Below are 27,305 nucleotides of genomic sequence, written 5' to 3'. Positions count from 1 at the left end.
CAAAAAGATCACGTGGTCATAAGAAATTGGTCTCTATTGTCTTCCAGATGTTTCCAAATGCTATCCAGAAACCAAAGACAATATGGTGCTACAAAAAGATATATTTTTCCAGAATAATATTCTGGTGTCAGTTGTGCATTTTTTTTTTCTATATTTTAATTTTATTTATTTATTTAATTATTGGTTCTGCTTTTGCTAGACTTTGTATGGAGTTCTATTCTTTTCACCTTTGATATTACTTGCTTGTGTTTTTTTCCTTCTTTTAAAATCATGAATCACAGGGGTTCTTTGATTTATATTTGATGTATCTCAATATTGCAAAAATCAAGACATCTCAGTTCTGTTTAGTCTCCCCAATACAGTATGGCGTGCATGAGTGTTTTGACATACAGGTTTAGCTGTATAAAGCATAAAGGGAACATGAAAAAGATTGTTTATAAAAATGGTGACATACTGTAAAAGGCTTTAGGTGAGATCGTGTCAATAACACAAAAGATCTAAAGGGGCTATTAAAGTGTGAGATAAGAGAAAAAGTGTTTATTTTGCATCTGGATGGTTTCTGGAGGTTCCTGAAAGTCAATTTGCATTAAATCCATATACGGTGCTGCACCAAAAATTTCATTTTGATTGCTTCAACCGCTAGCAGGTTGCCTCAGTCACCCATAGTTTGCACAGAAGATAGCAACTCGGCTAAAAACAATAGAAGCTAATGGAGACCTTTAAAGTAAAATTTGCACCAACGTTTTCTGTTTCCAATTTACTTTTCACTTTTTAAGTTTTGCTCCAACAGAGTGAAATGGTAAGAGTTTGCAGATAAATTGGGATCTTTCATGCAAACAAAGGGGTGCCTGCAGCAACCTGCTTGTAATCAAAGCAATCACAAGAGTTTTAGTGTAGCACCCTCTTTCCAACTGATTTCACCCAGTGCCAGTGAGCAACCAGTCAAAGTTGGGATCGGGAAACACTCATTTTCCGTCACGACTGGTGGTTTCCAGATGGTCAATAAGTGCTCTTTAGGTCTGTGTCCCGTAGGCTTTAGTTGATTAACTTTTGTTGTTTCGGTTGGTTGTTGGTCAACACAGGAAGGGACGACATTCACGTAGTCAGTCAAAGGCTTTAAGACAGTACTTACATATGTCAGTCATGAGGTTGAGGTTGATGTTCTCCATGTGTCTGTGTGGGTTTCCTCTGGCATATGTAGAGCATGAACATGGATATTAGGTGGGATGCAAAATGAGAATAGTGCTTAAATATTCAGACGAAAGTCCTTTGTGAATTTATTTGAGAAAAAGGCTGACTGTGTCTTACAGTGTAGTGTCTTTTGAGTGGCCAGTATGAATAGAACACCTCTATATAAATGCCAGGCCATTCCATTCTGTAAAAACAGTATATTTAAATTCATATCATAAACATGCAATGACTGATTGAGTAATCAACTTGGAATAACAAATACTCAACTAGGAAAAACTTTGGATTTGCACAGCCCAGCTACTTTATCAGAGCCCTTTGGCACACTCATCTGAGCGTAATGTCTGCCTACAAATTCATCTTACTCCCAGGGTTCTTTTTTTACATTGTGTTCTTCACATTTGATTTTTTCAGCTTGTGAACACTCAATCAACAGAATAAAAGAGCCAACAACAGAATTTCAACTTGTCAGCATCCTAGCCAGAACGTTAATGGTACCATAATGCTGCAAATAAAAAAATGCTGTGTCCTTCCTAAAAAAAAAATAATTGTGGTTTTCTGCTCTTTCATGCAAATACAGCATTTTATTCTATACCTTTAATAACTTACTAACTTGCATGGATGCATCAGGGGGAATTTAGGGTTCAGACACATCCTTGGGCAAGACCAGGGTGCATCGACATGAGCGAGATCGAATCTGCGTAGATGACCCATTCTCCCTCGTGAGCCATCCTAAATACATGTACTGAGAGCTGAGAACACTTTGGGCTATTCAGTTTCTACCTTTACTTTTGGAGACTTGTTAATGTTCACAGATGTGGGTGGAAAATTCTCACAGGAACAGTTTAAAGAAAAAAAATTGATTTAAAGGAGACACAAATTACCAACGTTCCCCGCTCTCTCGTTATAAATTCTCTCACAATCTTCCTCCTCATCCTCAGGGCTCCTGATTTCCCCTGGTCTGTTTGCATATAACATGCTTTTGATTTACACCCAGTCCCCTGTGAATGTGAGTGCGGGCCTGCGTGCTCGATGTTTGTTTTTCCTCCGGCCTCGCAGTGAATGCTTGCATGTTTGGGTGCATTTATCTCTATGAATGTACATTTCTCAGCTATTCTCTGGGTTGTGAAACAGGAAGGTGAGCCTGACCACGTCCCATGGTGACGTGCTTTAACAATGTGTATTCTGCTTCCAGAAATTTGTCTCATTGGAGCAGTTGGGAGAGTTGGCCGAACATGCAGTGCATCCTCCCCCGATGCTCTGTTCTGCTATGAGAAAGATGAGATGCTGCAATACCTTTATAATGGATTGATGGTGCCTGCGGGTCTTTCAATGATTTGAACTACAACCAAACATGGTCTCTGTGCAGACTTTCAAATGAAGATACTCCTTTTTTTTCTGGGCATTTATTCAAACAAGCATTGATTTTTCTATGTAAGGCTATGAAGCAGACCGAAGTCCTCATCAAGCAAAGGTTAGCTCTGACAAAGACCATGTGTGGTTAAAACTCAGCGCTGAAGAATCCACAGAAGAAGTATTAATCTACAGAGAATCTAGGGAGAGCGATCTTTCCCTTTGCCCCAAAACTCTTATCAAGTTTAACACCTGGTGACTTGTTGGTTCACAAAATTTATTGTTGTTTTTCACAGATTTGGATCCCGCTGAGCTTCATCTTTTTAAGCGCGGACTGCCAGGGCACGCACACTTACACGAAAAAGCGGGATTTTTACGATCACACTTCAAAAGCGTTTTAGTATTTTCAGCTGTCTTCTTGTGTTTGATATCAAAAACATGGTCCACTCAGACTTAAGAATGGCTGAGAGTGATGCTTTTGCTTATTTATTATATTTGTGTTCATTTTTATGTCTCGAGGCAAGAGTTTGAGTATTATTCAAACAAGAGAATTGGCTTGCCCTTCTCGGAAGTCTTTATAGAGCTTGTTCTGAACCAAAAATTGATAGTAAACCATAGTTTTAAAAAAAACTTATAAGCATTCGCTTTAATGTTGCACGTTTACTGTTCCTTGCAGCAGGAAGGAACGGCTGAGTAAAAAGACTAGAGCTGAGAGTTAGATTTTACTGTGCTACTCTGCAACATTAAAAGTGTTTTGTACTTAACTGCAAATGTTGGCGACTTTATTCGCTATGTCAAGTACAATCGTGACATGGAGAATTGAGAGAGAGAGAAAAAAGAAAGGATCGGGGCTGAACTTTGCAAGCACTAAATATAACAAGAGCATGGGGGTTTTAAAGAAGCTGCCTCCAGCCATGCATGCTTCCTCTTCCTCTGCTCTCTCACTCTCTTGAAGATATCATCAGACCACCAAGACTAAACCTATCAGAGCATCTAGTAAATGTGTAAATCCAATAAAGGAGATAAAAAAAAAAACAACATTTTTACAAGTATGTCCTAAAACTGAGAGAAAAGAGTTCCTCCTGGTGGCTATTTTAGGACAAGCACAGATATAGTGCAGGTGTGTGTGTTAAGAAGGATAAGCACCAGACTGTTTATAGACCAAGCTGTTTAAATTAGGTTCTGGTCTTTTATGGATGAAATCTTCAGGAAACATGTGACTATTTAAAACACTAGCTGTGCCAATCTGACAAACTCTCATGCTGCATAGCATGGCTTAAATGTTGTATAACTAATAGCAAAAAAAGTATGTAATTGTCAAGTATATTTAGGTACATAATTCTGTGCTTTTGTGTGAGAAAGCGCAATTTTTACTACCACAAAAAGTGGCAAAAAGACACTTTGATGAGCAATGTTTGGACTTAATTATGCCATGACAATGTCTCCAATTGCACCAATATATGTCTATATGTGTTTATTCAATGTGAAAAACCAAACAAGAAATAGGACTTATTTTCTGAAGATTAGAGCAAGTTGTTTTTGTTACAAGGACACTTGTATGGTGGGATTCTCAGAGTCATCTCCCCCAGACGATGTCCTTGCCTTACAAGGTTTCCCGCATCCACAATTCCATAAACCACATAAAGATCCGAGTATCTCTTTCTACAATCACTGCACCTTCTTGTAAAACTTGTTCTCAAAGTAAAGAAACACCACACTCCATTAAAAACGTCTGATGAGGAAGATTAAAACAACGAATCTGCAGATAAATATTTTATACTATTTACGTCCTCTACTATATGTTATTAGCTCAAATCTAACCAATTCAAACTCCTCATGTTCATTGTTCATAAAAGAAATCCATACATGCACAAATTAGAGCTCAAAGTTCTTTTTGAGCTTGAGAAACCACAATCACCCCTCTCAACACTCACATGAGTGCACACAGACTTCCCCCTTGGGTATTTGCATACATGTGCATGAGCCTTTTCACACGATAAATGCAAGCAGTGGCAAACAAAAGTATGGGTGCAAATGCATTAGGGCAGTCATGCAAACAAAGGCTTGTGCACTGCAAACAAGTGCACATTCCCTGTCAGTCTGTTAGACGAACGTTCTCCCTTGGCCTCCCCCTTGGACATAAGTACACACAGAGCAAGGGAGTGTTTGTGCAAACTCTGTCCTCTCTGGTCTATTTCTGAGGCGATGAGAAAATGATCAAAGCTATGTGACCAGACTCCAGGAATGACCTTCTAACTGTCTCAGGTGTCAATTATTGCACACATACTGCACGCACACCTTCGTTCACTAAGACAAACGTACGTGCAAGACAGATGCAAGCTCATGCACAGGGCTTCAATCTGATAAACTCTTCTAACATATGGAAACAAAATTCTCTGGTGGGTGCGTTTTTTGTTTTTTTTTTCCACATTAGTGTCTGTACACCATGTCCCTCCTCAAATCCCTCAACATGTCTGGGATGTAGAGATAAATTTAAGATGAGGTTGCTGCAGGGACCCTTTGGTGTCAAGTATCCCCTGCTTGCAGAGCATTTTTCTTCGCATCTTTCTTCACTTTCAGTTGCTAATTATGTCCCCTTTAGCCCATGTAACACAAAAGCATACTTTTTTAAAACGGTAAAAGACAGCTTTCTCCCTCCTTAACTTATCACTAAGCAGTAAAAGTTAATTGCATAGTAGCTATAGAACACTGCCATCAACTGTGTTGCCTTCATATAGATTCTTGCTCCCAGAAGAGATGAAACTTCACCCAGCAACAGAAAGGGGAAAACACTTGCTGTGAAAAGAGGGTGAAGGGGGGTATGACTGAAGAAAATATGTTGTTGGCAGAGCACAGCTTAGTCAATATTATGCAGCAACAGCTACTGCCATGGTGCCATGATGAAGTGATGGCATACATCCATGCACTTCACACGCACAAAAACACACACCAAACAGCAATCATCTATGTAAAACTATAACCGACATATTAGGATTTCCCTATAAGTAAATTCGGCTCATCTACTAGCTTCTGGTCAACTGATTTGATAAAAAAAATACTAGCTCTATTTTTTTGTTTTTGTTTTTGTTTGAGGGTTGTTGTTTTTTTTTGGGGGGGGGGGGGGGGGGGGGGGGTTAAATTTTTCATAATTAAAGACTGGTTAAAAAGTTGAGTATGGAATGCGGTACATTTCTTACCCTCATTGGCTGCCATCTTGGCTATGTAGCTAGTTCATCATTTCAACTTGATAAGGTACCAAGAACAAAACAATAACACACATTTTTCAGGTTGTGCTAGTTTTCGTTTTACTCATATTAATAAAGGCAAGAACAAGCCAATACTCAATACACAGCTTATGGCTGCGCAGTTGTTGTATGCACTACAGAGCAATCCACAACACACATTACTAATACTTCTGGTAGTCTTTGATGTTCAGCTTTTGCAGAAACATGAAGCTGCCAAGTATCTGCAGCCAACTGGGCATCCCACCAGCCATTCCTTGATACTAGTTGCTCACTGGTCTCTCACACTATCTCCCCTCATAGAGTCTTCCCACAAGAGTGATCACCTGTCTGAGTGTTTCAGGCCGCAAACTAGTGTCTACTCCACACCTACCCTAGACAGATAGATGGCTACATAGATAGATAGGTAATATAGTCTTCTCTCTATATGTTTGCATGCATGAGTGTGCGAATGTAAAGGTCAAATCTTAAGCAGTACTATAAATATTCAAAGGAGATGTGACTCTAGTCAATGTCTGCTCAAATTTCGCTTATGCACACACACACACACTCACACACTCACACACGCTCATACATATACACACACATGCACACTGCTTTAGATATTGGGTTATTGCCTAGTTAAAAAAGCCCTCGCCAAGAGCTCCATTGGTGGATCATCATTACAGAGGGGTGTTAATAGTTCTATTGAGCTAGAAGCCAACTATTTCTCACAATACTTCACGTTCTTTCAAATCTCTGATGATAACTAATGGCTCAACCAAACCAGGCCCACACATTTGCACCAGCAATGCTTTTATCCTCCGACTAAGAAATATCTTCATTAATGCACACTCAAATAGCCCGTACTGGATTCCAGCAGTTTCAGAAACCTGCCACTAGAATTTTCAAAATGCAGAATGAGATTCTTTACTCACAAATATGGACAAAAAAAATATGGACATTCTCATTTAATGAAACACTAAAAAAAAGTTTTTCAGTTTACGAATTTGGCTTAAAAGTGACAGATTGTTGTCCGGGTCACAATTTTCCTCATCTATTTCTCTATCTCCTCCTTGCTTTCTCCTTTTATGTTAGTGTTATTTTCCCTCTCTCAGGCACCAGCCCATGGGTCACAAAGCACAGAGGTGATAAATGCTTCCAGGTCACCTCTCCTGTCTCTGGAGGTCAGAGAGAGAGGGTTTCTGCAGTGACAGCAACATGATCAGTCAGCCTCAGCACCAGAGCTGAACCTCCTGACCTGCTTGGTCCCTCACTGCGACCGCTCCAACAGCCTCGTTATGTTTCTTCTCTGAGCACCATCTACAAAACATATCTAACTTAGGGTTCTCGATGTGGAGCCCATTTCCCTCAGTGGCTCTCAGTAAGGTTGTGTGCAGGCAGCACTGAATGAAAAAGAAACTGCCGTATATTTCCTGTAGCTAGTGTAAAGAAATACAACAGTTGTATCACTATTTATTAAAAAACAATAAACTCCTACAGAAATTACACCGAAATCACAATCATTTGACATTTCCAGTTCCCCAAAACATTTCTATGTGGTTTAAAATGTGAATAAAAACAGACTGATCTGTTGATGATGCAAATCTCATAGACCCATATTTTATTCAGAACAGAAACACAGAAAACATATCTATTGTTCACATGAGAAAATGTATCATTTTAAGAAATAATCCCTTTGAGTTGGATGGAACAACAAGCATCAGAAACATTGGAACAAGGCCATGTTTTTCACTGTGTAGCAATAGTCTGTAAAGATCTGGGAAATGAGGAGACCAGCTGATGGACTTTTGACAGAGGACTGTTGTCCCACTCCTGTCTGGATTCTAGCAGCTCAACAGTCCTGGATCTACTTATCTCATGTTTGCTTCATGATGCGTCAGATGTTTTTAGTTGGTGGTTTCAGTTTCGTGTGGCTTGTTGAAATATGCAAGGCCTTCCCTTAAAAGGATGTTGTGTGGATGTCAGTATATGTTGCTCTTAAACCTGTATATACCTTTCAGCATTGATGGTGCCTTTCCAGATATGCCAGCTGCTAATTCCATAGGCACTAATGCACCACTGTACCATCAGAGGTGCAGGCGTTTGGACTGTTAACAAACTGGATGGTGCCTCCTCCCTTTAGTTTCCATGTGTTCCAAAAAGAATTTCAGATTTCATTCATCTGACCACAGAACAGTTTTCTACCTTGCCTTAGTCCATTTGAAATTAGCAGAGACGTGGACTGACAGCCTAACCTCAAGAAATGAACAGATTGCCGAACCTCTACCCATGTTGAAAACCTGCCTCTCTAAGATGCTCTTTTTATACCCAATCACGTTAATGACTTGTTGACCATTAACCCGATCAGTTGTGAGATGTTCCTCCAGCTGTTTCTTTTTAGTACCGCTTACCTTTCCAGCCTTGTGTTACTCCAGTTCCAACTATTTTTGTTGAGGTTTGTTATTGGCATCAAATTCAAAATGAGCTCATATTTTTATGAACGTGAAGTGTCATTTTAAACCTTTGAAATGTTTTCCATCTTCTATTGGAACTGGGGTTTAAATTGGCAAGTAAAAATATAAACTAAAAGTAACACTTGTAAACATAAGACAGAAGACCTAAACAGACCACAGACTGAGTGACTAACTAGTAGGTCCTTTATAGGCATGATGGGAAATGAGAGCCATTGGTACAGCCTACAGCCTCAAATGTATGTCGGCTTGTTTATTTAAAAAGCCGACACCAAAAAAAGTGCAAGGCTAGAATGAAACAGCTGGTCTTTTAGTAAAGGGACAGACATTAAGTCACCAACTTATTAGTGTTTTGTGACAGTTTATTTACATCAGCAATATCTGCAAACATACAAACATTTTCTTGTCCAATCAGAATACTCGATTTGTGGTATTACTTGACAATACCTACAAATTGCTGTAGTATTTTGGGCACATTTATGAGCACATTACGATTACTGATACTCCAATGCAATTCTAAAGTACATTTTAAAAGTACAGTTTTGAGCTGAGTTAAGCTGTCTACATTATTCTACGTTGTTTGCCTTGCTACACTGCACTCTCTGTGTATTTAGCAAACATTACCAATCCTCCTCAAGCTGATCAGCTCCCCTCTCCTGCTGTGAATTGATGCCTTTGTGCTCCAGCTCCCTCCACTAAAACTAATCTAGTTGACTTTCATAACTAGTATAATCTGATTATAAGTCCCACACAGAACAATGTGGCAGAGGTCACAAACCACTTGCTGAGAAATGCCACAGGCCTGTGTTCTGACTGAGAGCATTCTCCATTAAGCAGTAGATTACACGCTCTGCTGCGTCACTGGAAAAACACAAAAGTCTGCTTAGATTCTTTATGATGATCATAACTCCTCTCTTTGCCCTGACTCCTAATGTGTCTATAAAGACTTGTGCTTTATAAACAAAGGGAAAACTGGATAGTTTTGCTTTCCTTGTAGGCTAGCGTGTAGTACTATTAAGTGGTTTTTGTTCATTAAACAGAACAATGGAGAAGGGAATAAACTTTTTCCTATATACACCAAGACATTTTGTTTTCTAATTGTTGTCTATTCGGTGGTTAGTTTTACCATAAAATAGTAATTTCACTTCATGCTGAACTTAAGTACCTCATATTCTTTTTCAGTACTTCAGATTGACTAATGTTTATGTTTAAACCAACTCTGACATGTGGTGTGTTTCTCTTACAATCACCAGAGAAGAAGGTCCTCCCTGGTTTGTTTGGGTTAGGCAGCAGAGGAATGAGAGGAGGGAGGACAGAGATGGGGCGGAGTGGGAGGTGAGGGGATGATGACAGGGGAAAGGGGGTGTGAGTGAGCGGGGACAATGCTCTGAATTTTAAAAAGGGGAAAAGAAAAACATGGGTGAGAAAGGGAGTGGAGGCTTGGCGAAGAGAAAGGAGAAAGGGTTGGTAAAGGAAAGAGAAGAGAAAGGTGGTAGTAGGAGAGAATGGGACAAGTGGGAGGGGGTGAGATGGCAGAGGAAAGGATGTTTCTGGGAGGATGGGAGTAGAAGAGGAAAGACTGGAGAAAGGGAAGAGTTGAGTCTTTGCAAAGAGTGAATAAAAAATGAAGGAATGGAAGGAAAAAATTGGGAAAGTTAGTGGGGAGAAAATGGAAAACAGGAGGAGGAAGGCACGGACCTTGGGGTTACATTCCTGAAGTGCAACGAGCCTGGTGCTGCTCTGCTGCGCAATGTAAACACAGGGCAGAGACGTGGACTGACAGCCTGTCACAGTGACTCATGATGAGAGAAAGTGAGAGAAAATCTGCTTCTGGAGAAATGAGAACGATAATGGGAGCAATAAAATGTAAAAAATACTGCCTGCCACTAGTACTACCCCCCAGCCTCCTGGCAGTAGTATCTTTAGGTGGGACAAATTCAGTGAAAAAAGGAATAAAGCACCTGGTGCTGTAGCAGCAGAAGACCACACCAAATGCCACTCTTATCAACCGATAACAACAAACTGTGGCTCAGCAAAATTGGCCAACAGAAGATTGGTCAAAAATGTTGGCTGGTATGATGAGTCTCAATTTCTGCTGCAACCGTTGGATGGCAGAGTCTGAAACTGTTATAAACAAAATGAAAGCATGGATCCATCCTGCCGTGTACAAACAAAGTGCTGTAATGTTGTGAAGGATAATTTCTTGGCACACTTTGGGCCTGTTAGTACCAACTGAGAATCACTGCTGACCTTCTGTATATATGTGCGAACACAGCGTACCCATCTCCTGACGTCTGCTCCAGCAGGAGAAAATGCACTCACAAAGCTGAATCATCTCAAACTGGTTTCTTTAAGATGACAGTGAGATCACTCTACTCAAATGACTTCAATAGTCAATAGATCACAATCAAATAGAGCATCTTCCAGGCAGTGTGATGATAGATTCACATCATAGATAGCATCTGATAAAGCTACAGAAGCTGTGTGATGCTACCATGTCATAACAGACCAAAAATCTCAGAGGAATGTTTGGAGCACTCTGCTGAAACTTTGCCATCAAAAATTAAGGAATTCCTGAGGGCTCAAGGGGGTCCAATGTGGTACTAGCAAGGTGTAACTTATAAAATGGCCACTAAGTATATAGTACTGTGTAAAGGTTTTAGGCAGGTGAGAAAAAATGATGCAAACAAAGAATGCTTTTAAAACGGCAGTATTAATCATTTATTTTCATCAATCAACAAAATGAAGTGAATGAACCAAAGTGAAATCTAAATTAAATCAGTATTTGGTATGACCAGCATCCATTCTTCTAGGTACACTTGCACACAGTTTTTGAAGAAACTCGGCTGGTGGTTGTTTCAAGCATCTTGGAGAACTAACCACTGATCTTCTGTGGATGTAGGCTTCCTCACATCCTTCTGTCTCTTCATGTAATCCCAGACACACTCGATGATGTGGGGGGCACACGATCACTTCCATTACTTCCTGTTCTTCTTCATGCTGAAGATAGTTCTTAATGACTTTGGCTGTATGATTGGGGTTGTCGTCCTGCTGCAGAATAAATTTGGGGCCAATAAACAATCATTTATATTTCTGAAAGTGTTCTTTGTTTGCAGCGTTTTCTCCCTCCCGCACCTGCCTAAAACTTTTGCACAGCGCTGTAGGTACAAACTTGGTGTATATACAAAAAGACAGTTCAGTGTGACGTGTACACCATATTCACTTGCATCTCCTCTCTCAAAGACTTAATAGTGAGGGAATTACCCTATTTATGGCATGTCCAGTCTACTCTACAACACCTTTCTTGTACTGGGAAGGAAAGTGCAGACACTGATATAATTACACATTAAACAATGTTTCCTTCTTAGGCAGAAGGAAGTTAACTTTGTTTCACAGGCTATCTTAAGACAAGTGTGCTTGGGATCATGAGGTATTTCAGTAACATCCAAATGCACTTGTACACATAAACCTGAAAAAACAATCATATACGTGAGCAAGAGTCAGCTCAATTTTGTGGTGCTCGTACTACATCTAGTGGCAGTTTGACTACATTGCAGCTGAAGGTGAACTTGGAGGTTTAAAGCTGCGTGTGGTGTAGTGAAGTGCGAGTGTAACTCTTCCCACAACTTCAGTTAAATTACATAACTTTTATTGGTTGAAAAGGGACACAGACAGAATTTGAAACTCTAAAAACAAAAAGAAAAGATAAATTAGGCACCGAACAAGAGTGTTTCAAGCAAATTTAGGAAATGAAAACACCCTTTAGAGAATTTTTGGTAATTCCAGGGAATGGGGAATAACAGACAGGCTCCTCTTACCAAAAACTGTAAATAGCACAAACATTTTACCGATAAATATCTTCAAGGAAGTAAAAGTTAGACTGAAATAAATATTATGCTTAATAGCATACAAAAGGTTACATGTGATAACCTGAGAACAGTCACCTGAGAAAACGTCAGAATTGTGGAGAAGACCGCAATATCCCCCATTAGGGAACGTTTAACGGCCATTTAAATAAAATACAGAAAAAACACATTTCCCTTGTATTGAACATTGCACCTTACAAGGAAATCTGAAAATACTGGAACTTACTGCACAATACACAAAATTTGCTTAAAATTACAAGTTAATCTGCACAAAATGTTCTGAATTCCAGCTTTTCTTCATCCACATTTTTTCCAGTACATGTCAGTTATTATTTCTGACCCCAATGTAGTACTATTCTATTAAAAAATAAACAAAAACAAAAAAAATCAACACTAAGATGACTGAACTTTTCTTTTTTGTTTATTAAAATAAAAAAAATATATAGTATTTACACTGTTGTTTAAAAATCTAGGGAAAAAAACATTAAAAATTGGCTACAGAAGAAATGTACAGGAGGGGATTTTAAAGTGCAGCAATGACAGTATTTTCTTTTTTTTAAATGACTCATAGTCCACAAGTGACCATTGTAGCGAGTGTGCCAGGTTCTTCCCGCAGTGGTTGGTGTAACAACAAAGTACACATATACATAGTATACAAATACAAACATACATATGTATAATTCTTCTAACTTCTTGTTTTTCGTCTATCGTCACACGGCGTCAGGAGGTATTTCTGTCACAGTTTTCCAGTATTCAACAACAACCTAACCGCACACCGCTGATAAAGTCTGTTTTTTTGCTTTTACATAGTGAAGTCAGCCATTCTCACTTTACTGACGCACTTTGCTTCACCAGTAAAAGAACAAGATATGATACTTCCTCAAACGCTAAAAGTCACAAGTGTTGAGTGTGAAATGTTAATAGCATGTAGTTCCTGGTGATGGGTCACTCACTCTTGGCGAGGCCTGGTGAGGTTATTCCTATTTTGCGTGGAACCAGCTGATCACAGTGTGTAATTGACACAGAGGAGACGATATCTGTCCCTCTAGATCCTTGAACGTGGGTTTAATGTTGTCCTTCACTGGTTCACCCCTCAAGCAGCTTCTTTTTCTCCATTTTTTTCACAAAGTGATATTTCCACCCTGGATTAAATAAAACACAGAAGGAAATAATTAGGCAGAAGGAAAAAACAAGGAAAGCGAAAGCACTATCTGTTCTAATCTACAAGCAGAAATCAAAAGTACAATTTTGATTTCTATGAAAAGTTACACAGATTACTGTGTAATCAAAGTATTATGACTACACTATTATAGACAATTAAACACTTACTTACGCCTCATTTGTATTTACTCTCTCTAGCCTCATACTGCCTCCTGAAAAACAACACAGAGCCTGCCATGAGTTTCTGCACATTTTGAGTTATTCATTCTCTTATTTTCATGTCCCTGCAGTTTTACACATGTGTGCAATTTCTGTGCTCACCTGTCCGTCTTCTCCAGCACAAAACACCTGCAATCATGACCACCACCACCAGTATACAAATGGCTGTCATAATTACTATATCAGTGCTGCGTTGATCCTGATGAGCACCTATCAATGAGAACAAATGTATCAGAATCAAGATTATTACAAAGAACCCCACATGACAAGTATTATGAAATACAGAAAAAAAGAGTTATTATATTTAATTACCCTGAAGAACTAAAACAAAAAAGTGAACTGAACTAAAAACAAGGCATGTCTGCCTTTTCTTTTCCATGCTGGGGAACTTAAAGGTCAACTTAAACTATTTCATGAAAATGAACTGCCGAATGTTTTAACTGAATCGTTTTCCTTAAATCTGAATTAAACTGAATTCATTTCACAGAACTAACATAAGTACAAACCCCACTGTATGATTAAACTGTATGATTCTTGATTCAGGAAAACGTTTATAGCACACTCTTAGCATATGCAGAAAAGACTCGTTAATCTTTCTTTTTACATTGGGCACAGCAGTAATACTACACTACTACTGCTGTCAGTGCTGATATTGTGATGTTATCAACCCAGCAACCACAATGTATTCACAGTGTCACAGCTTCACTATTTTAACATGAAGGTAAATTAAAAACCACCAAGCAACTGATCAGAAAAGAAAAGGGAACAATCATTATAATTTAATATGTCAAAACATGACATATAGTAAAACTGCAAAGCTCTAAAAAACCTGGAACTTCCCCCACGCACCCACTCTGTTGTTGTATTAATAAACATATAGTAGGCTCAAACAAATTTTACATTTCCATAATACCTCAGTTTAAGAATAAATACAGCACGTAATTTTTATCACGTCAGTCTCAGCAGTAATTTGAGTTTGATTCTGCAGGAAATGCTTTGCTATTCAGTCACTTTCATTCGTCTTGCTGAAAAATGTAATCTAGTAGCCTCACATAAGTTTTAAAAATCTCAAAAATCACAAAAACTCAACCTAAACTGTTCTGTGTCAGCCACACAAATGCTGACAGAATAAGAGGATGTTGCTATGAAATAAAACAATAAAGGGGATATATGCCAAGAGATTTCCACTGGCTTTCAAACTTCCCAAAACTTGTCCAGTAGCTAATTGTGGGAACTACTTTGATAAAGAAATAATTGTCTTTTCTAAGATGAACAGGCTACTCACAGACTGAGAACTCATCCGAAGTGACGTCACCCACGGAGCAGCTGAACTTTATCTCCCCGTTCGAGCAGTTATAACTCACAGCGGTGGTAATGTTATACAGAAATGTACTTGGATTTGGGGAAGAGACAGACTTCACATGTTGCCATATCTGCCTGATGGTCTCATTAGTGCTGGTAACTATAGCCTGAACTATCATGCTGGATTCTGGGTATCCATTATTTGATGTACACGTTGTCTGGCAATTCTGGGTTTCCTCGCTGCAGACTGGAGGACTGAATAAAGGCCTGCTGTACTTTGCTAGAAGAAAGACACAAGGAAAGTGATATCAGCCTGGTGTTTCCAACATGTACAAAGGGACTGGCGTATATATGAATATAAACAAAGAAAACAGCTGTTTTCTTTGTTTATATTTATATTACATGCACATACTTTACACTATTGTAACGCTTCATCTTAAAGGTCTATTCACACTGACAGTCATATAAAAATGAACTTCATGAGATGAATTGAAGACATAAATACCTGTGACACTGAGGGTTATTGAGTCTTCATTAATATGCTGCTCGTCTTTGTACCGAATGTGACATTTGTATTCCCCACTGTGTGAGACCTTTAGGTTATCCATGAACACAGATGAAGTGTTGCGATCAAACTTTGTGTTGTTCCACGTTGCTGGTACTTTTTTAGATTCATAATAACCATTAACAAAGACGTTGTCTCTTTGGAGGTAAAGTAAGTCAATGTTCTTTACTGATTTACCAGAGCAGTGAAAAGTCACATTTCCACCGACCTCCCCTTTGAGAATAGCAGCACCTCCTGTTAAAAAAAAACAAAAAACACAAAAACAAAAAAGGAACAGGGATGAAGTTTTAGGGCATATATCTTTTATTAAAGAAAATATCTAAAGGGAGAAATGAATGCAAACAGTTTCTATTTTAGGGCAGACATGTGTTTCCATGCGGTTTTGTTTAAGCTCCTGCAGAGTTCCGCTGCATGACGCGGTAGGCTAATTTCACTTCTTCATAAGCCCCTTTGTCTTTCCTTTTTGTGCAGAATACACGGAGAGAACTTTTTTGTTTTTCCTGTTTTGAAGTGTGAGTGTTTTTGACTGATTATCTACCAACTCGTAAGAAAACATCTCTGGCTTTAGCTTCCAGATATTCAGATTTTTCTACTAATTGCATTTTCCAGCAGTTCTGGGCTGGACTGGTAGCTGGAAACTGAACAGGGGGCATTAAAGGGACTAAGACAGGAAAGCTATAATATTCTGAAGGAAGACATAGAAAATAGTTTGGAAAATGGGGTTCCTTGCTTTCTTGGTGAGAGTCAGATGAGAAGAAATAGTCAACACTCGTGTTTATACACTAAATTTGGAGCTAAACCCAAAAACCCATTAGCTTAGCTTGTGTTAGCATAGGGTGCTGCTGTAATGGCTGGTCCAGTCATGTGGATGGCAGCTTCCTATTCATTACAAAGATGTGCGAATAGCATTGATCTACATATTCACCTTTTACAAAGAAAGGAAATCTCCTAAAAAGTTTAACTTCTTCATAAGACCACTCCATCAAACTAAGAAAAAATTAAAGTTATGTAAATCTGAGTTGGGGGAGCACACGTTTGCTTTCTTTCCTTAGCTAGTGATGTGCAACCAAGCATAATACTGTCATATCACACATTCTTATTCATGTAATAAACAACTGGTTTCTATGTTTAACCACAATGAACGAGTGCTGCTGGCAGAACTGCTCACCTGTGACAGTGAAGGGCCAAGTCAGTGTCAGAACAAGAGATAGCAGCAGATCAAGGGAAAACCTTTGAGTTCTAGGAACACAGAAAATGGTGAATCATTAAAGTGGCACGCGGAGATAAAGAATCACACACACTTTTTTTTGCATCAGTGCCTAAAGATGGCTGAGATAGCTGACAGTAACAACAACCAGGAAATAACTGAGACAGTTCAGTAAACAACATCTGTGGCCAAGCAATGATCGTAAAACACAGATAATGAACTTGGGCCAGATTTGCTCTCTTCTGTCACCAACTTCTTGAAGCTAAAATGATCACTTCTCTTTTCAGTTCAAGTAACAACACAAGCGCACACATGAGATCAGTGGGAAGGCTACAAACTCATGTCTGGATCCATAAGCTTTCACATTAACCTTACGCTGATGCCCATAACTAGCTAATATAAATAATTAATAATATAATATTTAAGTAACAGGAGATATATAGGAGGAAACTGCTTTTAAAATTAGAACACCAGAAAATTACATTCCAAAATTTACTTCCTAGTAATCCTTTTGGGCCTTACTTACTGTAAGTCTTACAAGTCCAGTCACAACAGTGGCACATGGATATGTATCAGAGCAACAGTTAATAACAGGAACATGTGACTGGGTGTTAAAATATCAAAAGTGCCCTAACCACACGCTGCCTTGTGCTGAAATCATGATAGGAATGAATAGAAAATCGGAGCATTACTTACAGGAAATGATACCGGCTCCAGGTGGACGCCTGTTAGAAAGACAAACTGGTTAATCACTGAAATGAAATGTAGTGTGAGATGCCATCAAGTGGCACATGTACACCTGAACACTCAAAAATAACTTGCATGCAGTGATTTCTCACCATTTACATTTGTCAGGAGAATGATAGTTTTGTCTTAAAATATCATTAATGCTACACAAGGGCGATATCAAACACCCAGTCCCGAAACCCACCCAATCCTACCCTTTCAGTGAACTAGAATCTTATTTGAAACATTTGACTGGCTCTTTACAGTCATGTTTTGGGGGAAAACAGGCTGTCTCATCCTGAAAGAACACACCCAAATGGTTTTCAGTATACAAGAAGCAAAAGGAAAGTCCCAGTCAGTATAAGAGAGGGCTTGTTCTAAAAGGGTGTATTCCTGTACCTGCTAGGAGAAAACAACATTCTAGTTTTCTTTTACTACGCATTTGGTATCATAGGAACCAAATGCTAACCACATAAGCACATAGCTTATTACATATCCTCCCCTGTCTTATATAAATTTGGAAAAATAAAAAATGAAATATAATAAACAAATAGATCAGTTTGTTTCGTCCAACAAGAAGCACAGACTTTATTTGTTTTTGATGAACTAGTTTCACTTGAAATTGTTTCTAAAACTATTCATGAGGAAGTGATCTTTTTTTTATGTGACTTTGCTGGCAGTGATCAGAAATCTCAGGAAATTCCCACTTGGAAAATCAAATCGGGATTGTTTCAGTTGTAGGATATGGTGTAGTAGGATAAAGCACAAAAAAAAAAAAAAAATCACATATGCTTCTCTCCACATTGTCAGTAAATATCTAAAGTGAAGGTGTTTTAAAGAGGCTGACCAGTGGAAACACCCCTACCCTTCACGAGTGGCCATTTAGCAGCAGTGACTGTCATAAGTTGAAACAAAAACAGAGGGAAATCCCAAAGGTCAAGTAACTGCATGGTGTATTTGGTTTCAGGAATACTGATACAAAATGAACTGTGGAAGTGATAGTAATGCAGATGGATTTCTTTTTTTAAATCAAGGACTCAAATTAAGTGACAATTTTATCCAACTCTGATGTGGCCATTGGGGGAGGGTGGTTACATTTCCCTAATGAGACATGTGAGAGTAAGCTGTGAATAGCATTTTGTTTGATATAATGTTACATAAAATAATTTACAGATCTTTGATGTTAAAACAACAGGGCACACCTCCAAACTCTAATGCAAATTACAGTACTTACAAGTATATTTAAAAATAGAATTTCTGATTCTGTGTTGCAAATCAATCTGTGAATGTATTTTGTTTTCCTTTTTTCATTATTGTATTTGCAACTTCTGCTTTATCACTACACTGCTGTGCAAACTGAACAGCATTAATCAGCAAGGCTTTGCAGTACACGGGAATTCCCCTGACGTAATGATTGGAGAGAACACTCATTCTGCTGAGCTATTCTCATACACACATACTCTCCTCTAAACCCCTTTTGTCTTACAAATTAAAAACCTCACACCTGGTTCACACAATCAGCTGAATTCATCCAAATGGAGTTTCACGACTCATCTTCTTTTTAGATTTTTTAATCTAAATGATACTAAACAACAAGCCAGACTGTAAAGGATTCTGTGGAGTGCCTCTGTTTGTCTTCTAATGCTGACACTTTCTGCATTTGACCTTTGTTTTTCCCAGAGACAGCCAAAACACAAAAGTTACTTTCTCTTTCCTTTCTCATTCTCTTAATTATTTGGGTTCATGCATGGTGGACACACTGTTTCATACTAAAGTCGTTTTCCTAGAAAGGCTGTACAGTCACACAGACATTCAGTCGTGCTGAAAAAATATCTACATATAACAATTTCGATATATGTATATGAATGTCTATCTGTTTATCTGTGTTAAACGCTCAGGATTTTTTTCTCTGCTTTCTCTTTGAGAGCACATCTATACTAGTCGTTACCATTACCGTCACAATTTATACTCCAGAGCTTAAACACATTTCCTGAGAAGCATTCATCCCTCTATACAGCCATCCATTTTCTTCCGGTTATCCGCATTCATTTAACTATAAAACCCTTCTCGGTTCTTTGCTAGCTTTGCAATAAGCATGCTGTCTGTGCAGCTGGTTACAAAGAGTTGTATTAGCAGTATATTTTTTCTGTCCTTGATGCAGTTTCCACTTTACCATGCCATTTTTGTTCTTTTCCATCCATCCAGCTATCCACCTATCTTTCACTTTTCCGGGGGACAGGTCGCGGGGGCAGCAGCCCTAAGAGGACGCCGAGACCTCCCTCTTTCCCCAGCCACCTCCTCCAGTTTATCCGGGGGAACACCGGGGCGTTCCCAGGCCAGCCGAGAGTTTCTGTCCTGGGTCTACCCTTGAGCCCCTCTCGGACGGCTGAACTCCTCACCGTATCTCTAAGGGAGAAGCCACCCTCCTTTCGAAGAAAGCCTATTTTTGCCATTGTATCCGTGATCTCAGTATTAGTTTCAGTTGAACACTTAAAGTTTTAACTTGTATAAGGATTCAGCTCAAGCTACAACCGAACTGTTAATTTGTTCACTGCTCCTGAGGCAAGCTAGAATAAAGCAATGTAAACACCGAGACCCTGACACACATGCCTGCACACTCCGCTTCTCTGTCACTTTCACATAGCCTCGATTGTTTACACAGCAGCTTACATTATTGAGTGACTCACATTATTATTATCATCTAGCATAAGCATGAACGATGATGGTAGCCCGAATCAATTCAAACACTGTTTAAGTATGTGACATTATCAAACTTCAAATGACGCAAACACTCACCATCATGCCGCCGTGCTCTCTGTGTTAAAATGAATCGCTAAATCAATGTAAATTCTTCAACTAGTCTGGTATGCTGAGGGGGCGGGGGGAGGAGGAGCCACATCTCAGTTCCTTTTTCATATGCTAGTAAGAACTGATAGCAGTTGTTACTAGCATAAAGGCTAAAGGCATGATCACTGACTGTTTTGAAAATGTAGTTAACGATAACTAGAAAATCTAAATCAAATCGTTGCCTCTTTCACTTGGCAAAATCAACAAGCCTTATAAAGAATTACACAGCTGTGAAGATTTTGATTGTGTGTGTGTGGGTGTGTGTGTGTCTGTGCGTGCCTGCTTTTTTATGTGGTAATACAATCAGCCTAAAACACTTCCGTATGCATCAATTTCTGGCTCATCTGAACATGTGACAGAAATTCTTCTGAAGAAATCCCAAATAGTTCTCCTGGTAACAGACTGTATAAATGAGAAATAAAGAAACTAAAGAGCAAAGTTAACCTTAGTTTATTAGCCCTTTTAAGGTATTGTTCTGGCATCGACTTTATCTGCTCCACTACATGCCAGGAACATCAGTGCGCTTCAGTCACATTTCACCAAATGTAGGAAAAGGATATTTTCTTTCAGGTTGCACAGTAACACAGACATAAGCAAGCACCCCAGTTTTATTGTTGTAACACAATAAAAAAAATCACATTTTTAAAAAAGGCTTTAGATGAAACACCATGTGATATTCATTATTCATTATGATTTTCATTTTGAATCTTAGCTAACATGTGTAACTTTGTTTGACAGACTACAGTGAATGTTTCATTGTGCCACCTATGTGACTATGTACTTGGAAACCTATGTACTTGACGTTCGCTAAAACTGGTTAACGCACACAAACACAAAGACTGTGGCTTTCTGTGTGGCCAAGTTATGGACTTTCTCTGTGGCTTTTGACGTTTTATTACAGGCAGTGACCTGTGAGTGTACAGTACACGCCCACCTCTGATTTTTCATATCATCTCTTTGACTAACCACAAAGTGTTTCACATTGACATTATGTTTTTTGAATTCTTGCCAACTTTTCTAGAACTTCTTTTGTTTTTCTTGTTAAATAATTACAATGTGTCTGATGACACAATTATTAGTTGATTATTTCCCCATATATGACATTTCCAGGTGGACAATTTTCTCATTTCTAGTGTATTAGAAAGGTTATTGTTTAATTTAACATGTAAATGATAAAGATTTACACACAAAGCATTTCCCTTCAAGTGACCTTTAGCTCAAAAATTTTGTTCATACGAAATTATTTGGGATGTTTCTTGTAAAAGTTCTGTTTTCCTTTGCATTGACCTTTTCAAAACACGTTGGTTAGAGTGGCCTCGGTTAAAAGGGGGAGTGTCTAGCTGCGAGGAATAGGGGGAATACCCAAGATGGGCCGGCAATTTCTCACGAGGCCATGAGGTCACTGACACACCCATTTAGAGAAAAGAATTCTCCACAGCACCTGGCAAATATACTCGGATTTAATAACGAAACAATGTGGAAAAGATTTATCAGATAATGTGGGAATTTTTTAATGTATCCAGGGAAAATTTAAGAAACTGCAGTATTGTTTGTAAATGACTCATCCTTATGCTTTTCATTTAACATTTAGATGACAAACCTTTAATGAAAAGGAATATTATTTAATGCACATAAAATACAAAATACATTTTTCTTACAACTTTCATATCAAGATCTTCTACATACTACCTTGAAACTTTGTCTTACTTGCTTGGTGAAAAAGAAACGTGCTGGCAATGAGCACTATGTGGGAGGAAAGGCTCTAAGATTTGAAACAAGACATTAAACAAATCAGCTCGTACCATGTGTGAAACTCCCCTCACACCAAGCAAAGGCTGAATATCTCTGTTAAAATAATTTTACAGGCGTCCCTGCATAAAGCTGCATGTTTATGGCAACATAAAACCCTTCTCGGTTCTTTGCTAGCTTAAAAAAATGATGACCACGATTTACACATTTCTACCAGTCCAAGTCAGATCATCTAATTCCATCTCACCCCATCTCTAGCATCCTCGTCTGTCACACCAACCTCCATCACTAAATCCATTAATCTTTTATGTGGCATTCTTTTTTTCTTCTCCTGCCTGGCAGCTCAATATTCAGCATCCTTTATCCAATATATCGACTTTCCCTCCTCTGCACCTGTCCAAACCATCTCAGCCTTGCCTCTCTAACCAGACCGCTCAGCCCGAGCTGTCCCACTGATATACTCATTTCTAATCCTGTACATTCAGTTCATTCACAATGAAAATGAAAAACAATTTCAATTCTGCCACCTTCAGCTCTGCCTCTTGTCTTTTTGTAAGTGCCACCTCTCCGAACCAAACGTCACAGCAGGTCTCACTGCCCTCTTGTAAACCTTCTCTTTCACTCTTGCTGCTATCCTTCTGTCACAAATCACCCCTGACACTCATCTCCAGCCACACCCTGTCTGCACTCACTTTTTCACCCGTCTTGTGCACTGGATGGCTGACCCCAGGTATTTAAACTCATCTACTTTTGCTATTTTGATCCACCTTTCCACCTGTCTCTCTCTCATTCACATACATGTAATCAGCCTTGCTTCTACTGACTTTCATTTGTCTTCTCTCCAGCACATGCCTCCCCCTCTCCAGATTCTCTTCCACCTGCTCCCTATTCTCACTACGTATAACGATGTCATCTGCAAACATCATAGTTCACAAAGACCCCTGCTTGATCTCATCTGACCTCATACACTACTAATCAAATGTTTGGACACACCTTCTCATTTAATGTTTTTTTCTTTATTTTTACTACTTTCTACATTGTAGATGCATACTGATGATATCAGATAATGAAGATAATATATGAAGCAAGATATATGGAATTATGCAGCAAAGAAAAAAAAGATAACTCTAAAAATGTCTTATATTTTAGATTCTTGACAGTAACCACCCTTTGCTTTGTTGACGATACTGCAAACCCTTGCCCTTCTCTCAATGAGCTACATGATGTAGTCATCTAAAATGGTTTTCACTTCACAGGTGGGCCTTGTCAGGGTTCATTTGTGGAATTTCTTGCCTTCTTAATGGGCTTGGGACCATCATTTGTGTTGTGCAGAAGTGATCTAATGAGTCCAAATTTGAGATCTTTGGTTCCATCCACCATGCCTTTGTGCAACGCAGAAAAGATGAACAGATGATCTCTATATGCATGGTTCCCACCATGAAGCATGGAGGAGCAGGTGTGGGGGTTCTTTGCTGGTAGCACTGTTGGAGATTTATTCAAAATTGAGGAACACTGAACCAGCATGGCTAACACAGCATCCTGCAGTAACATGCCATCCCATCCGCTTTGTGTTCAGTTGGACCATCATTTATTTTTCAACAGGACAATGACCCCAAACACACCAGGCTGTGTAAGGGCTATTTGACCAAGAAGGAGAGTGATGGAGTGCTGCGCCAGATAGTCTGACCTAAACCTGATCGAGATGGTTTGGGATGAGATGGACCACAGAGTGAAGGCAAAAGGGTCAACAAGTGCTCAGCATCTCTGGGAACTCCCTCAAAACTGTTGGAAAACCATTTCAGGTGACTACCTCATGAAGCTCATCGAGAGAATGCCAGTACTCAAAGCTGTAATCAAAGCAAAGGGTGGCGGTTTTGAAGAATCTAAAATATAAAACATGTTTTGAGTTATTTCACACTTTTTTGGTTTACTACAAAATTCAGTATTCATTCATTCATAGTTTTGATGCCTTTAGTGAGAATCTATAATGTAAATAGCCATGAAAATAAAGAAAAAACATTAAATTAGAAGGTGTGTCCAAACTTTTGACTGGTAGTGTATGTCAACCTGTCCATCATTACTACAAACAAGAAAGGGCTCAGAGCTGCCCTTGATGTAGTCCTATCCCCACTTTAAACCAATGTGTCACTTATATTGTGGCACTCACCACTATCTCTCTGTCCTCATATATGTCCTGTACCACACTCACATATTTCTTTGTCATTCTTGACATCCTCATATAGTATCACAGTTCCTCTCTTGCCACCCTGATTCATCAGTCCCACTTTAGGGTCTTTGCACGTGCTGTATTAGTAACTGAGTGATTGAAGACTGAACACAAAATTGACTTGAACTCGTATAACGGAAAAGATTGCTTTAGACAGTGATTTGAGAAATGTGTGACCACAGATTTGATTGTCAGTGTTACTAGCTTCTCAGCATTAAAGATAAGTTTGCAATTTTGTAACATACTTACTTTCATATATAACAATATCTTCATTCATGATGTAAATGCGCAACGCGATATGAGCACAGTGTGTGCCAAATGAATCAACGCAGAGTCAGTGAAAGAAACTAAACTACTTACAGAAGGGAATCCCTATTTGTGAAGTGGTTTTTGCCATGTTTACAAGTATGAGTTCCTTATCCAAGACCGAAAATGGTCAGTCTAGGATGAGTAATTTATGTCTGGCAGGGAATCTTTGTCTTAAAGAAGAAGCTAACCACATTAGATAAAACAATACTGATTCAGTTAACACAGCTTACTTACATTGTTCTTAAATTAAATTGTGTGAAAATGAAAGCACACAGCAAACGTGGAGGGGGGGGGCAGCATACACCTAACGTCTACAATGTCCCACTTTCTTTACTAAATAAGATAAACAAACGCGTCATTATTGTTTTGAATCCTTTGCAACATTATTCTTACACAGAAGCATGCTTATTTAAGGTTTCTTACCTCAGCAACTCACACTGGCTCACAGTAGGCTACCTGACCATTTCCTAATGCTAATATAAAACCTACACTTTTTCTGCCCTCGCGGTTTCGCTCAGTTCGCTTCACGGATTGATAAGATCTTTTAGTTTGAAAATCTAAATCTGCTTGCGTAGCTTCCGGAATGTCGCCGTTGAAACAGTAGCCGAATCGCAAGTATATACTACTCTACTATTAAAGTAACAAGGCAATAAATACTATTGCATTCTAACATTTCTATGTGGTAAAACAAAGCAAAACAAACATTTAATTTAATGTGGCCGCATACGTAAATGCCGCATAAAAACTACGTAGGAATAGCTGTGTCACGTGAAACAAAATCTCGTCGTTGTTACCTGGCAACGACACTAGCATTGACGAACTCCCTTACAAACTGAGAGGGGCAATTTTGCTAAAACTTCAAACCATGGATTAAGCATTCAGAAGCTTTCGGAGTTTGGTTTCTTTTCGAGACATAACGGTATGAAACCAGATATTCTGTAGCTTGACTGTGCGCCGAAAGTGAGCCAGCGAACTGATGCACTGCACTTTAATCTACACAGGCAAGGCTAGTGTTAGCTATTAGCTGATGGTTTACTCTGCCCGTGGCCATTCCTTTGCCACAACCTGGTACTGCTGCTTTCCAGGCATAAATCTGATTTTAAACAAAACGAAAAAAGCTAGTGGTTTGATGTGCTAACGATGTTTCAGCGCAAAAACAGCTACTAATTTAGCAGGGATGTCAGCACTGGGTCAGTTCAGCGACTCTAAATACTACCCAATAACCTCTAGCTGGACACTGAACCAGTGAATGTAAAAGGTTTCGTGGGTTTACCAACGGTAGGCTGTTCAAATAGAAATTTAGTTTGATAGTATTTGATATTAAGGCATATTTCTTGCTGGATAAAACAGCAAAAAGGCGAGATTATCCTGAATAACCATGTATATCAAAGCCGCTCGTTATGGTTACTTTTAATTATTGTTATTTTTTTATTTAGTCTCAAGATCTATGCTTGATAAGCAATACAATTGTGTTTACTCTTTAAAGACGCATTCCTTTACAATTATTTATCCCTACATTTGGATGTCTTTGCTTTCTTGCTGCCAGTATTTTAGTTCCAGCAGAAAGATGCCACATGGTTCAGATGATGTCCGCAAGAAGTTTATTCTGACCACAACTGGAAACTTCTATGGATTAAAGCCATCATCATCACTGACTGACAGCCCAGAGCTCAATAACTTCTTAGATGATGGAAATGAATTTGTCTTATCTGTCAGCAGACATGACAATGACCTTCGCTTATCAAATAAGGTAAGTTTTCTTTAAAAAAAAAAAAAGTTATTAAAAGGGTCACATTACACATCGATAATTGTTGAACTGATGCAGTGTTTAAATCTATAACATCTTTCAATCTAATCCATATTTAAAAATGAATTATCAATAAATATATTAATGCAATTAATATTTATATCTCTAAATATCAACTTAACAAAGAAATTGATTTGGGTTTGTTTTTTTTTATACATGATTCACTTTCTCCAACTTATCTGGGTGTTCATCAAAGAGGCAGCAGAAGTAGAGATGTTAGACATCCCTCTCTAGATGGTTTGATTAGTCTGCCTGTCAGTGTCCTGCTCCACTCTCCCCTCACTTGTGAACAACATCCGATATACTTGAACTTCTCCACTTGAGGCAGAAACTAATTTCCAACCTAGGGTGGGCACCTTTTTCTGGCTCTGAACTGTGGTCTCTCACACAGAGGTGCTAATTGGAGGGGCAAATAACAAAATGTTATTTGACGTTCTGTACAGTTACCTTCCATGTGTTGACTTGACGGTTTAGTGCCTTTTTAATAAAAAACAACAACAACTCCATCCTTTGACACAGATTGAAGCTGTGGGGGAGACTAGAGAGAATGTGCTGGTGTTCTTCAAGCTGCGTCCCACAGTGATCACAGAAGATAACCTTCATCACAGCCTTCTGGTTTCATCCATGCTGGAGTCTCCCATTAACACCCTCTATCAGGCTGTCAGACAGGTTTTCGCACCTGTACTGCTAAAGGTGAGTCTGTCCCTGTGCATTGAGAGGTTCCAGATATGTTACATGAAAAATCATTATCTGTAGTTAGACTAAGAAAGAAAGTTTTTTTTTTCTTTTTGTTTTTTTTTAACTTTCCTTTTGTTCTCTCAAGGATGAGCGTTGGCGTTCTGCATTTGACCCTAAACTGGCTGGCCTCCTGAGTGAGCTGGAGCTGGGTCTGGGTTCAGTAGTTCGCCAGTCTGGGACACAACCTTCTGCCAAGAAGGGTTGCACAGAGGAAGATGTCTTGGGTATGCGCACATATTGTTTGCAGAGTATATTTTAGCAGAAAGGGTGTTAATGAATGGTTATGGTAGTTTTTTAAATTGTTGGATTTTGGAGCGATGTAATCATATGCATAATGAGTGGTAAA

General features: G+C 38.9%; 2 protein-coding genes across 5 annotated transcripts in view; one reads left to right on the top strand and one right to left on the bottom strand.

Moving 5' to 3' along the window:
- Positions 1-10,991: 10,991 nt before the first annotated feature.
- LOC308400940 (uncharacterized protein) lies at positions 10,992-20,132 on the bottom strand. Of its 2 annotated transcripts, none has more exons than XM_080889006.1 (8): positions 20,079-20,132; positions 17,253-17,281; positions 16,518-16,588; positions 15,290-15,583; positions 14,768-15,064; positions 13,585-13,692; positions 13,432-13,475; positions 10,992-13,244 (listed from the first exon to the last, which is right to left on the bottom strand). In XM_080889006.1, exons 1-7 carry the CDS (start codon positions 20,082-20,084, stop codon positions 13,432-13,434), a joined length of 849 nt encoding a protein of 282 aa, XP_080745132.1. In that variant the 5' UTR covers positions 20,085-20,132; the 3' UTR covers positions 10,992-13,244. The 2 variants fall into 2 exon arrangements, with proteins under 2 accessions (XP_080745132.1, XP_080745131.1); XM_080889005.1 differs by having other exon boundaries at positions 10,995-13,244; positions 13,436-13,475.
- Positions 20,133-24,993: 4,861 nt separating this feature from the next.
- Positions 24,994-27,305, top strand: part of dync2h1 (dynein cytoplasmic 2 heavy chain 1) — a 141,849-nt gene continuing 139,537 nt past the window's right edge. For 2 of the 3 annotated variants that reach the window (XM_080889713.1, XM_080889711.1), the window contains exons 1-4: positions 25,054-25,333; positions 25,961-26,164; positions 26,741-26,914; positions 27,045-27,183. In XM_080889713.1, the coding sequence (XP_080745839.1) occupies positions 25,982-26,164; positions 26,741-26,914; positions 27,045-27,183 (496 nt within the window). In that variant the 5' untranslated portion in view covers positions 25,054-25,333; positions 25,961-25,981. Of the gene's footprint in view, positions 25,030-25,053; positions 25,334-25,960; positions 26,165-26,740; positions 26,915-27,044; positions 27,184-27,305 lie in introns of those variants that run through there. The other variant, XM_080889712.1, reaches the window with a different exon arrangement.

Source organism: Rhamphochromis sp. 'chilingali', assembly GCF_963969265.1.
Source record: "Rhamphochromis sp. 'chilingali' genome assembly, chromosome: 8".
Classification (NCBI taxonomy): Eukaryota; Metazoa; Chordata; class Actinopteri; order Cichliformes; family Cichlidae; genus Rhamphochromis; species Rhamphochromis sp. 'chilingali'.
The sequence above is the reverse complement of the archived record's forward strand: the minus strand, read 5'-3'. Positions and strand labels throughout refer to the sequence as shown.

What these genes read in the sequence shown, in the direction of transcription:
- LOC308400940 (XM_080889005.1), bottom strand. An exon ending in TTCGGATGAGTTCTCAGTCT is followed by an intron (nt 13,693 to 14,767) that starts GTGAGTAGCCTG and finishes TCTCATTGATAG; the next exon opens with GTGCTCATCAGGATCAACGC. An exon ending in GTGCTGGAGAAGACGGACAG is followed by an intron (nt 13,476 to 13,584) that starts GTGAGCACAGAA and finishes GTTGTTTTTCAG; the next exon opens with GAGGCAGTATGAGGCTAGAG.